This window comes from Rhyacophila brunnea, unplaced genomic scaffold, assembly GCF_057557595.1.
Source record: "Rhyacophila brunnea isolate RB1 unplaced genomic scaffold, BYU_Rbru_1.0 scaffold_4, whole genome shotgun sequence".
NCBI lineage: Eukaryota > Metazoa > Arthropoda > Insecta > Trichoptera > Rhyacophilidae > Rhyacophila > Rhyacophila brunnea.
Window position 1 is genome coordinate 21,132,247 of NW_028233068.1, and position 12,975 is coordinate 21,145,221.

The 12,975-nt window shown below is 34.0% G+C and overlaps 2 protein-coding genes across 2 annotated transcripts; one reads left to right on the forward strand and one right to left on the reverse strand.

Moving 5' to 3' along the window:
- The first annotated feature begins 200 nt into the window (after window positions 1-200).
- LOC147067075 (uncharacterized) lies at window positions 201-8,681 on the forward strand. The gene is made up of 12 exons (XM_085954682.1): window positions 201-611; window positions 1,297-1,499; window positions 2,825-3,027; window positions 3,123-3,271; window positions 3,358-3,542; window positions 3,641-3,773; window positions 4,028-4,174; window positions 4,592-4,736; window positions 5,408-5,474; window positions 5,896-6,022; window positions 6,959-7,123; window positions 8,289-8,681. The coding sequence occupies exons 1-12, from the start codon at window positions 296-298 to the stop codon at window positions 8,492-8,494; spliced, it is 2,046 nt and encodes a 681-aa protein (XP_085810808.1). The 5' UTR covers window positions 201-295; the 3' UTR covers window positions 8,495-8,681.
- Window positions 7,995-11,543, reverse strand: Csl4 (exosome component 1 Csl4). Its single transcript, XM_085954684.1, has 4 exons — window positions 11,239-11,543; window positions 10,476-10,724; window positions 9,679-9,840; window positions 7,995-9,053 (listed from the first exon to the last, which is right to left on the reverse strand). Exons 1-4 carry the CDS (start codon window positions 11,416-11,418, stop codon window positions 8,991-8,993), a joined length of 654 nt encoding a protein of 217 aa, XP_085810810.1. The 5' UTR covers window positions 11,419-11,543; the 3' UTR covers window positions 7,995-8,990.
- Window positions 11,544-12,975: the final 1,432 nt, after the last annotated feature.

The following is a 12,975-nucleotide window of genomic DNA, read 5'->3' on the forward strand; positions in this document are numbered from 1 at the left end:
GTAATTACAATGAAATTTTAAGATAGACAGAATTGATTAAAATTAAATAAAATATTTAATTAAGAAATATATTTGATTGATAGTAATATAATACTAGTTTAATAAAATATATTAAATTTGGCAATACACTGCCTAGCCACGAAATTTTATTTTGGACAACCAACATTATTTTATGAAAACATTTTTATTAAAATGACAACATTCTTGTTTTCATTGTTCCCGGGAAAAATAAATAAAAATATCACCATTGGTCATTCTTTTGTTATAAATAAAATTATGTATGTAAATTAATAATATGGGGTATCTCGAAAAAGAAAGTGAGGGCGTTGCGGGTGAACGACTGAGTAAGAATTATTATGCAAGAAATAGGCATTTAAGGGAGAAATCTATCCCATCTATAACTGAAATCAGAGACACAACAGGAAGTCTTCAACATATTTTGCAAGATCAATTATCACCAGAAACAAAACACATAGTCGGCTATGAACCAAATCTTTCTGGCCCAGGAGACCAACTTTGGATTCCACCAAATTCAGATTTATCTGTGGAGAGAAAACTTTGCCCCGTGCCCATAGATCACATCAAAGCACTCACTCATTATGGAGTTCTGTGTAAATATTTCTGTTGCATTTTTTTTATAAACTGATTTATATTTAAACATAGTATATCTGACTTGGCCTGACTCCACATGAAGTTTGTGAATTACCATTAACATTGAATAATAAAATTATTATCATCCTTAGCTTCATAGCCATGGTGGGTTTTGACCTCACCAAGTGGCAAACCCAAGGCGATATGATGCATCGTTGCAAAGTGCCCATACTAATAAATATGGCATCCATGTTGACAATTCTTTAGATAGACTTTGATACTTGAAGTTTTGTCATCTTGCACTTTCAATATTACTTGCTTACATAATTAAAAAAAATATATATGTCATATTCACTGAATTTGTCTAATTGAAATTAAACTTGTGATATTCTCGTATTATAATAATTATAATAGTTACAAAGACAAGACAGCTATTATTTTAAAAAAGTTGGATGATGGGTCTTCAACCCTTTTGCTTATATTATTGTTTATCAATGAGATTATTATTTTATTCCCTTTGTACCTACCATTCTATTTTTCTTCTGATTCTCTCTTAGTAGGTACCTAGCGATCTACAATAAACTCATAAAAGTTTCATTAATAGTTAAGTAGGTACCTACATGCAATATCCCAATATTATATCAAATAACTAGCCTGCAGTTATGTTATGTTTTACCCATTAAAAATAATAATTATTCTTTTTAGGTATTGGCGATAAGGTTCTCCAACATACAGAAGAAAAAAATGACCTCCAGATTAGAGATGCTCTCACTAAAAACGATGAGCTCTGGGAGTGGATTGTCAAAGATCAATGTAGGAAATCCATCAAACAAGCAGTGAAAAAAGAAAGAATCATGCAGGAAAACAATACAGATAATATTATCTCAGAATATACCAAGATTCATGATGTAATTATTGGTTTCTTTCATATACTGTACTATAATTAATTTCTTGGTATTATTTTTGGCACATATATCCAAGCAACCTGAATAGATGTGCATACAGAAAAATGGTATGGGGGGGCCGATTCGAAAAAATGTTTTAATTAATTTATTATTGATATTTTAAACCGCCCAGAGGGGGCAGGGTTAACAAAATCTACCAGTGGGTCTATTCTATACTTATCGACCGCTAAAGTGATAAATATTATCAAACTTAGGGTAGGTTTGTATCAAAGTATTTATTATAATTTTAATCTAATATAGTTTGGTAAGGCAGGGCTTAATGAATTTAAAAAAAATGAATTGACAATATGTGTAATAATATGTATTCTTAATCCAACGAAAACAAAAATGTAAGTATGAATGAAAAAGTGTGCACAATTTTGTCATATCACCTAAAATATACCAAATATTTGTGGTTTGGATTAGGCAGGGATCAATTGATTTTTAAAAAATAATCGATACCATATGTAAATTGTAGTCTTAGTTCAATAAAAACAAATACGTATGACTAACAAAGTTTAATGTGCATTATTTATGGCGAATCTTAACAGCCTACCTCCATCGTTCGCTACTGCCTGGCATGCACCTATAACTACGTGTAAGTACTCACTTACAACTTATTGCGAGTTGCTACCTGTCACATCCAATAGTGGTTATCGAATGCGAATGCGAGCATAATTATTATTAGGATCATTATCTGACCTGAGCCACAACAAAGATACCAGAGAAGCAATTTATATTGATGAAAGAGTTTATATTATTTTACAATTATTATTGAAATCTATTTTTGTTTCAATTTACAAATTATGTATATTTGTTTTAAAGTAACTCGTATTTTATTATCCATTGTGTTCTAAGTTATATATATACGAATATATATGTACTGATTAATTTTGGTATTTTCCGTAAAATATATCCATAAAAAATATTTGTTATGTATTACCTACTAAAACAATATTTAAGTTAAAGAATACATCATCATACAAATTTAATATAACATCGACAAAGCCCAGGGGGAACGGAAGACCACAATTCTGCTGGTTGGAAAAAGTAGAAAAAGGCTTCCAGATTCACAATGCAGTGTTCAATTGGCGATTTGGAGTAAGAGAGAGAAGATGATAGAAAACAATGTTGGAGGATGCCAAGGCCTATAACTATAATAGTGCCATCGATGATGATAATAACAATAATAATAATGATTCAGATTTTTAAGTTAATTATTTCTGAAACTCAATATGGTTGACGATGACACAACTGAATCTGTTAGCAATCGGATGTTTTAATTTCAGGCAGCAATCATAGCAATGGATCATCAGTATCATTTTAAGTTAGTATCAAAAATCGAAGCATCTAATTTAGAATTGAAAAAAAAATTATACGAAGAAAAAGAAAATGCTCTCAATGAACAAAGACAAAAACTTGAATTTGAATATGAAAATAAATTAGAAGCTGAGAAGGAAAGAATTCGAGAACAGTTTGATATACTATTGGAGTAAGTTTGTATTATTTCCACTTTCGATAAAAAGAATGTATCACAATATGTCTCAAGCTCAATAATGTTTCTATAATATTAATGACTCATTGCAGGCAGGAGCATGCTCACTTTTCCAAAGAGATACATGAACAAACACAAACCCTGCGGCATCAATTGGAATGCAGAGGGATGGCAGATATTTTGTACACTGCGTGTTCAGAGCGACACCATTATCTTCTGGAAAAAAGTCAAGCCGAGAGACGTATGAGGAATTCTTATCAATTTTGTGTTCGATAAATTATTAAGTTGTCTACCAAAGTATTTACATAAAATTCACATTTAAAACAGATTTTCAAGAGAAATACGACGAACTTACGGATCAATTGACTTTATGTGAGCACGAACTTAAAGACACTCAATTGAAATATACAAAAACTACACAAAATGAACAAAAACTAAAAGAAAACATAGAAAGACTCTGTCAAATGATGAGAAACTTTATGGCTTATCAATTTAATGTACCACCGAGTCAGGTATTGCAATAAATTTATTACTTATTATATTTTTACTTGAAAAAAATTCGAAAATAGTATATAATGAGAGATTATTATGTATTTACCTATTATTTCAGCTCGGATTCTTGCCTGTATTTGAAAGTTTGTATGATAATAAAATCACCACTGATGAAGATGATTCTGCAGACAATAAAGATATTGAAATGGTTGAAGAAATTAGAGCTCAAGAAAATCCTAGCAAAGAACAGGGTACGAATCATGTATTTTGTTTATTATGTAGCTTTCCATTTATTGAAAACCATAAAACACTAGTCACTGTTTTAATTAAAATAAAACACATTATATAGTACTTATTCCACTGGGTTGTTTTATTTTAATTAAGAAAATATATATCACTAAGAATTAACAGTTATAAAATAAGGATGGTTACTATGTTAAACAAATTAGTATTTTTGCTTACATTTTACTTAAAATGTAATTATGTTCATAATTTATGTTTCCAGGCTTTGTATTTTTTAATAGAGCTGAAACACAAAAACAATCCCAGAAAACCCCCTTCTTAATATACGGAGGCGTGAATGATGAAGCGCTGTTTTCCAAAAATGTCTACGGAGGTTTGGTTTTCGAAGACGAAATCATACCAGGACTGGGTGAATATCAAAATCATTATTGTTTTCCCGTAGCATACGACAACTCACCATTCTTAGCTTTACAGTCCCGGGCTGGTCTTGGCCTCCTCCATAAAATTTTTCTATCTCGGACGATCCAACGCCACTGCTTTCACATTCTTTTGGCTCAGCATCTTCAAATCTCCTGTGGCCAGCCATCTCAGTCCCAACCGTCCAAATCTTCTTTTAGCCCCAGTGGATGTATACGACGTGTACTCAACCGGTGTCACTAATTCAAAATGGAGAATAATAAAACTAACTCTTTCATGACAGTCTTATTTGCAAGAAAGAACCCGTGATCCTGTTGGCATTTTTTGTCGAAATATTTGCTAGAGCTTATTGGATAATATAATATGAAAAGATAAAAAACAATAATGAGTCAAATTATTTTTTATTTAGGACTTTCTGTATCACAATTATCCATAATTTCATCTGAGTCAAATGAGAGAAAAATTGAACCTTACGAAGATGATGAATTTTTAGAACAACTATTCAATCTACCATCTGCCTCGAACATTGAAGGTATTCACCACCCTAGTCTGAGGTAGGAAATTAAAACTGTACTTATTACATAATATTCTAAAATTATTATTGTTAAATTTCTACTCAGATCTTTCTCGTTACTCACACCCCATCACACTCCTGCGTCAGACCATACCACGATGTAGTGCCTTTTGCCATGTCAATACGGCAGCGTTTATATCACGGGTAATGAGAGATTCCGCCATGGCTATGATTTGTGTCATAAAGGCAAGGATTGAAGTACCTACTGTCCGACAAGAAGATCTAGGCAATAACCGGAAGTCGCTAATACGGTTAAAAGTGGGAGGAGCTTGTTAGTTCACAGTTTTAACACGTGGAAAACTCGTCGCTAACCGGAAGGCGCTTCAATCGGAGTGCGGTTAAAAATGGGAGGAGCTTGTTAGTTCAGTTTTAACACGTAGCCAAGAAGATCCTGTTGGACAGTACTATCGATGATTGACATGCAAAATATAGCCCAGCCAAGTGAACCCACTTCGGTAGTGACATTTTTGTAACCGAAGACTGATAACACTAACCATGAAAATAAAATATTGTAATATAAAAAGGCACCAATAAAAATAAGGTGAATACGTAGCTTATTAATTGATCAGTTGCCTATTCTTAAAATCACCATGGTACGTGTCAATAACTTTAATTGGGTAGTCCAATGAATTGATTTGATTTTTGTTTTAGTTGCCATCATGACAGTGTTACATTGATGAAAGATAAATTGATTGCCACCAAGTCTGAAATAAGTAATGTAAGTTTACTTTTCATTATGGATGCATATTTTTTCAAAATAAAAAAAATCTTACATGTTGTAGTGTGAACATACTTTAGTATCTACATATTTCATCCCAAAAACTAATCAATTTTAATACGATAAAGATGTTATTGAAAATATCACTTTGATTGGATTTTTATATCATTATGCACTAATAGTTGCATTATGGATTTGACGTTATGGAAAATTTAATTATAAAAAAGTCAATTGCCATTTACGTTCCTAAGCTGAACATATGTGACTCCTTAGGGTGGAGGTTGTATTGACATTTTTTTTTTGTGGAATGGAACCGAAAAACAACATGCGAATTTTGCCAGAAACTGGTATAACCAGTAAAAATACATAGTGAATATAAAAGTTAAATTCATAATATTTACAAGCGAGGAAAAAATTTCAGGCTAGTGAACCACCAATTACAAAGAATATCTACTGTTATAACCTTCCCTCGTACATGACTCGCTTGGCTCATGAAAGTTTCGACAATGTGCAGAGAACTTATGGACATCACAAAAGTCCATCAAAAAGTATAATCTATTTTTATATTAATATTTATTATAGAAATTTAATACATAACTAATGAGTAGCACAGCCACTTGCAGCTGAGCATTACACCAGTGGCTGCCATTGGTCTCAAAGCAACTTACAACTGCAACCTATGTAATCATTGCTTGCGTCATAGCGTTGTGGACTGATCGACTAACGTAGCAAGCTGCGTATGATGGATACAGCAACATTGTTTGTGCGAACGTCTTACACAGAAGGTACAAGAAATACAGGCCACAGTTTGTGACAACCACAGGTGTCTTAAGCCTCAATTACATTGAGCTTCTTTACGAGCTGTTTATTGGCGAATTTACAATCTGCCTGTAAAGACGCCCAGTGTAATCATCGAATAAGCTAATAAGCAGGTTGTAAACACTCTACCGAGGAAAAAGTTGAAATCCGGTCAACTTTACACGCTACACGCCGGCGTGTGGACCTACTGCGTCTGCACAGTAGACCGCAGTACCAACCTCCCGGTAAAAAAACGAACTACGTTCTGTCAAAATAGTCGCTGGCTTGTGGCTTCTCAGCGAATGGAAAGTTTTGTGTGTAATCATCAAATCGCAGTAGTTGAATCGCCCGCTTTTAAATTCGCTAATAAACAGCTCGTAAAGAAGCTCAATGTAATAGAGGCTTTATGTATGTGTGTGGAGCAAGTCAATTATTGGCATTCAAACTTGTAAAACTAGTACGTAAATCCCATTTTGGTCAAAAGAAGAGTTTGTTATTGAATATCTTCTTCTGTTTAAGATTCCTGTACCAATAATACACGTTGAATCATTTCAAAAATCAATCTACAAAAATCTCTGTCGATAATGTGGTATTATTAAATGATTTATATTGCCAATTTTTTAAAATAGAATTTATTTTATAAAATGGCTTTCATCCAAGGTTTAACAGTGTGTATTTGTTTGAAGCGTGTCAATCCGGCATCAAAAAAGAAGAAAAACCTTCCGAAATAAATTTAGAGATTCCATCATTTCATTGGACACCAAAAACTAAAAGAGAGACTACAATAGTGGAAGATATAGAAAACTGCACATGTCGGCTGCGCACAAACACTTGCTGCGTTATCCCTCCAGGTGAGTATTATTGGCTTCACATAGATGCTACTATGCCAAAGCTTATGGTTGCTACATCACTCCCGTGCTGCATCGCTTCAGTACAAGGAAGTATGGCACTAAAATCGTTTCATTCTGGAACATTTATAGCGTCATGGAAGGCAACCGTGTAAAAACCATGGCTGCATATACATGGCGGGTGGAGATGGGGTAACTCAAATCATTTTCTCGTCTAGTCTTTTTCAAATATGAATTCTATGGTTTTTGATCAATTTATGCGCGTAATTGGTAATTTTGAGATAGATTTTGTGAACTTTTTCGTTTAGTCAATGAAATAATGATAGCATTTGAAGGTTACCCACTTACTTAATCTGGTGCTACAGGCTGTTTAAGTCCATGACTGACTGCCCTGTCCTCCAGGTGTCGCTACCCCAAGTTCTATCTCTCCAGTTGGTCACACTCAGGTTCTCTGCTTCCCTTTTGACATTGTTTGGGCGTCAAATGCTTACTGAGGTTCCTTCATATAAACCATATGGAAAGCTCTCAATCCATCGCATCTAACGACATGACAAGCCCATCTGAGTCTTTGCACTCTCTAGATATCAACTATATTGGGGTTAAATTACTCAAAAAAATTACTGTTAATAAGGATGCACATCTATTGGTTTTTCATAACCAGTTCTGGTATTCTTAGAAATTTTACTTTTGAATACTTGGATGGCCTTTTTTGTTTCTTCATTTGGGTCCAGGATTCGCAATTTGATGGGTAGTTTTATAAAATTTGTCATTACAGTTTGTCTAAAGGTTTAAAAATACCAGTTTTGCATTTTTAAACTGATGAAGCAACGGACACAGAATTAATGTTTGTTTTTGCACATAAAAAACATAATATAAGTACCTAGGTACATATAGTGCTTTATTAGTAAATTATTCATTTAAAATTTCTTATATTTCACATTTGGAGTTATGACTGAGTATCCATTTCTGAAGCCGTGGGTGTTTGTTTAAATATCGACAAAAATCGAGTTGTTTTTTTCAATCCGCGTTTGATCTAGAGTACGGACCTAATTAGTTGGGCAAATGTCGTCTGGCAACCGTTTCTTGTAAAAAATACTATAACAATCGCTAAAGATAATTGCCGGCCTAGGAATGGAAATTGTAATTTACTTTTTATGTTGTGTTTCAGCTGCTGAGAATGTAAAAAGCGATTCAACATCACGTGATTCATTGGAAGAAAGAGGTTTTTTCAAAGTGATAGCTGAAGATGAAAGTTCGAAACACTTAGAAAAGAGTCCCCAACAGTTTACAAAATACACACAAGAGACCTTGAAGCAGGTTTTTGAGAAAAATCCATCCCTTGTGCAGTACTTTAAAGAAAAGAGAACACTTTAATGCAGATAAAATTTATTGTTAAATTAGAAAGTAATAAACGTACAACTATCAAATATAAATTGGCTGTTTACTAAACAAAAAAAATGTATAATAGTACCTACATATTATGCATTTGATGATATTACTTTTGAAAATTTAATCTCTGGTGTATTTTGGAATTTCATGAAATAAAAATAATACTACAGTGTTTTTGAAGTTTTGAACTTTAATTTTATTGCCAACAAAATAAGGGGGATTTTAAAACGAAACCAAAATAATGTGGCATGTGTGTAGTAGTCGACTTCATTTTAACAAAGCAACTTATAAGCAATCTACAAAAAAATGCGGTGGAAATTTTGTTTCAGTTTGCATAAAATTTCATTGAAAAATTAACCACAAGTGTGTAAAGACGAAAGTTATAAGTATTTTAATTCCAGGATTATTTTCGGGATTGAATTATGTAACTTAATAATTTGTATAGAAAAAGTAGAAAAATATTTAAGAGGATAATCTTCATTCAGGACACTGCAAGACTTCTTTCGCCCATATTATGAATATGTTCTGGAACAACTTTCGCTACCTGAAATATAAGAATCAATATAAACTTTTACGTAAGATGATGAGGTTTCTGGATGGTTATTCTCTAACCAATCACTGATAGGAAGCATCCAATAAAGCTGGCTTAATTGAGTAGGTAAATCTTGATTTCTGTAATTAACATACATAATTTTATTGTATCGTACAAAGAGTTTGAACTATACTAGATGGATTCATAAAACCTCTTTGTATTTTCCAGAACGTTTTAGTGTGGTTGAGAGAAAAATTTATATATGTACCGGCGCACTGAAAGGTGGCAACCTGTGTTTTCAGGTTGTTACACTGTATGTTTGATGTAGTATGTTTGTGATTCTTCATTTAAATATTCTAAATAATGACGGTTTATATATTTATATTATACAAAAAACTGGTGTTACGCTTGTAACACCAATGTAAAGCGTTTTTATCTCTGTGTAATAAATCTAAGAGCACGATAGTGTAATGTTTATTCAAACTTACAGCTAACTTAATCAGAAGTCTATGTAACCTTGATTTCAGCTTCACTTTATTATATTTAGGATCAAACCCTACAGAAGAAAGTTATCTTCAACATCTTTGGTATCATAAGACATTGATAATTTTCCTACAATTTAATCAATTTATATTACCTTTCTCAGCTCTTTAACTAATGTCACCGGGCATTGCATTTCCTTCCAACTCAGAGGTACCATGTTAACGCCTGCAGGAGCATCGGCTGCCCTTGCTATAACAACTCCTAATTCAGGCTCAGCAGTTGACAGTTGATAGCACTGTAACTCGGTAATCGGCAGCTGTAGTATTGATTAAGGAAGATACTTGAATATTATTTGATTGATCTTGTACGCCATTGTAATATGAAAGGGGTGGTAAGAAAAGACATTTCCAGGATTTTGGGTCTAGATTGCAAATAAAATAAATTGGTAAAGAATGAAAACTTTGGGTGGAGGTCATAGTATATGCCAAAAGTGGAGATGGGTAGGCAACGTTACTGGAAAGAGGATACCAACATCTCATGGTGTTCAAGAGATTCTGAAACACCTAAAGAGCAGTCAAAAGCTCGCTGGGTTGATAAGGTATTTAGGTTTGTATGTCCTACATATCAGAGATTGACTAACGTCATGAGGAATAATGTAAAAGTGGAGGCCTGCATTTGACAGTAATGTATGACTGAAGAAATATATATACTGAATACAAATCAGTTATCGTTTTGCCATTGTTCAATGCATGTAGTTTCGCTGCTCTGATTTTATTATTCCATTAGACACCAAACACTTCAGGAAGTCTGAAGCAATGGAAGAATTTACAGTTTGTACTCGTCAGCTGTAATTAAAATGTAATGAAATTTAAACTATACGCTGGTCCCAGATATTACAATGGTTCGGTTGTGTTAGTGAATTGATCACTGCTTGCAATTTAAAAAGGATACAACTCTCGCTAATATAATGTCTCCCGGTCGATAGCTCTTGTACATATCGATTCTGTCCACTTCAGTGGCACGGACATTTTCTTTTCTAAGCATGGCTTTCAGAGGCCTGGTGAGTGGCCGGGAGCTGGCACATCTCAGTTCACACCGTGCTGCCCGCCACGTGACACGCGCAATCACTGCTGTCACTAATTCTCCCACGCGAGCCACTGCTGTGCCACCTCTACAAGCTGATACTTCTACACGCTGTGTCTGCAAATATATTATATCATTAGCAATAGTCAACAAATGGTGAATATGAAGAAAAAAAAAATTAAAATTTAGGTGCTCACAATTGACTATAAAAATTATTAAGTCGAGTAAATCGATTGTAATGTTAGGTAAATAAGTATGCGATTGCAAATTCTACATTCTGTAAATAAAGTATTGTTCTCAAGTTCCATTATTACTATTCCAAGATAAATAGCCATACCTATCACAAATTTTAGTCCTTTATTGAGTATATTTTCACTGATGTTCACAAAAATTATCATCGCAAAATATGATGAAGCAGAGATGGGACATGTTCGAACTCTACTCTTCAACTTATTACTATAGTTTCTTTATGTTATAAGTGTTTGCAATAAAATATATAAAATAAAATAATTTTATACAATATTTCGATGGGATGTAATCTAATTTTATAGTAAGACGTACTGTACTATATAATTACCGAAAATATTGGGAATTGCGTGAATATCTCAATAAGAATTAAAGAATAGCCAACCTTTCTTTCATTGTTTATTTCTACGAGTTTGACAGTTCCAACTAAGCTGGAAAAAATATAACCCTGATCTTCGTATGTTCCATCACCGGGAATCATCTCATCGTCAGAACAGCACAACCGGAGACCAGGAAATGCAATCAGTTCCCCCTTTTCCAATAAAGCTTTCGCATCGTCCTCCATTGTTATAAAATAAAAAGAATAGACTAACAGAAATAAATTACGGACAGTTCAGTTAAAAATATTAATGGTTAAAAACACGATGAGCTTTGTTTTGACGTTTAACGTTATGTTATAGGTTAAGGCATAGACTAGCCTTCATAGATAAGGATAAACTTTACTAGCCTTGCTAGAAGTTATTTTATTTCATAAATAAATAGATATAAGTCATTATGACTCGTTATTTACAAAACCAAAGAGATTGGATTTGTACAAAACGGTTTTTATATAAAAAAAATCTAGGCACCTAGTATGAAACAAAAATAGCTGTAAACTATAAAATAAAAAGGATATTAAAATTCAAATTTCTTTACGTAGAAAACGAAAATTCGTGATGTATAATAAAAGGAGTTTTTTTTTTTTTTTTTTTCGACCATGTCCGATCCTGATAGGATCATATGGGCCTCCACAGAGTGGAGGTTTGTATTGACAGATTTTTTTTTTACGAGAAATGGATGTCAGCCACTTGCTCAACCTATTAGGTCCATACCCTGACACACACAAATTGAAAAACAATATGTGTACTTGCCAGACCCAGGATTCGAACCTGGGACCCACGGCTTTATAGTCCAACGCTTATGCTCCCTTGAAATGTTGATCGTATTTTTTGCCTTGTGTTCTTCTGTGCTGGCCTCTTTTTACCCCATTTTCTTCTCGATTATTTATCTCTCTGGTTGCTTAACTTGTTTAGCAGGCTGGCAGGACCGACGCTTCTATCGTAGCGTCCTTTGTCTTTGGTTATTCAATTTGATATGTCTCAAGGAAACCAGGTAGGTGTTCTTTGGACTTCAGAGTCAACAAGAATAATAAGAGTTTTAATGGTAGGTAAAACTCCTTTAATTATTCGCTATTGACTCTAAAGTCCCTGGAGATATCTGTTTATTATCACCTGGTAAAGCAAGATACATCCTGCAAGATAGGGTGGATGAACCTAACATGAGAATTAGGTATAACATCTCCTTGCTTTTAGGCTCAGTGCACCGGGCTGAACAGAGAGGTCAACATATTTTGTTCCCCCGCTGTAGAAGTCTGTGTGTCTATCGGTCTCTGGTAAAATGTTTTAAAAGCAGCTTCTTGGCGCCAATTACCTCTCTGCAGGGTGTGATCTATGGGGTAATTCTCTAACCAATTTAGAGAGGCGACTGCTGATCGAGTACTGCCTGGTGATTCCTGTACCCCTGCATCAGCGAGTACTGACTTCACCCAATTTCCGATGACTGCTCGAGTCGCAGGTTTTGGGGGGCCTCTTGACGAGATAAATAATGCCGGAATATTACCATCCTCTTCTCTTCTCTCATTGGAATTCGTAGCCAAAATACTGGATCGATGGCAACTGGAAGCGCTTAATTTACATCCAGATTGGCGGTGCCTTGATATGTCTGTCTTGGAACCAAACACTGGCAATAGAATTATATGGTCGCCATTATTGACTAGGCCATTATCCGCTACACTGAGTAGGGTAAGGTCATGAACCCGTCGTCCCGATGCGAGTAATAATAATATAGCTGTTCTGCGTGAAAC

Excerpts from the sequence above, each read along its gene's own strand:
- LOC147067075 (XM_085954682.1), top strand. The coding sequence starts at position 296 with ATGGGGTATCTCGAAAAAGAAAGTGAGGGCGTTGCGGGTGAACGACTG. Across the intron at positions 3,543-3,640 it reads TTAATGTACCACCGAGTCAG|CTCGGATTCTTGCCTGTATT; the intron begins GTATTGCAATAA and ends CTATTATTTCAG. Across the intron at positions 4,737-5,407 it reads ATTCACCACCCTAGTCTGAG|TTGCCATCATGACAGTGTTA; the intron begins GTAGGAAATTAA and ends TTTTTGTTTTAG.
- Csl4 (XM_085954684.1), bottom strand. The coding sequence starts at position 11,418 with ATGGAGGACGATGCGAAAGCTTTATTGGAAAAGGGGGAACTGATTGCA. Across the intron at positions 10,725-11,238 it reads AAATAAACAATGAAAGAAAG|ACACAGCGTGTAGAAGTATC; the intron begins GTTGGCTATTCT and ends ATATATTTGCAG. Across the intron at positions 9,841-10,475 it reads ACATTATATTAGCGAGAGTT|CTGCCGATTACCGAGTTACA; the intron begins GTATCCTTTTTA and ends TCAATACTACAG.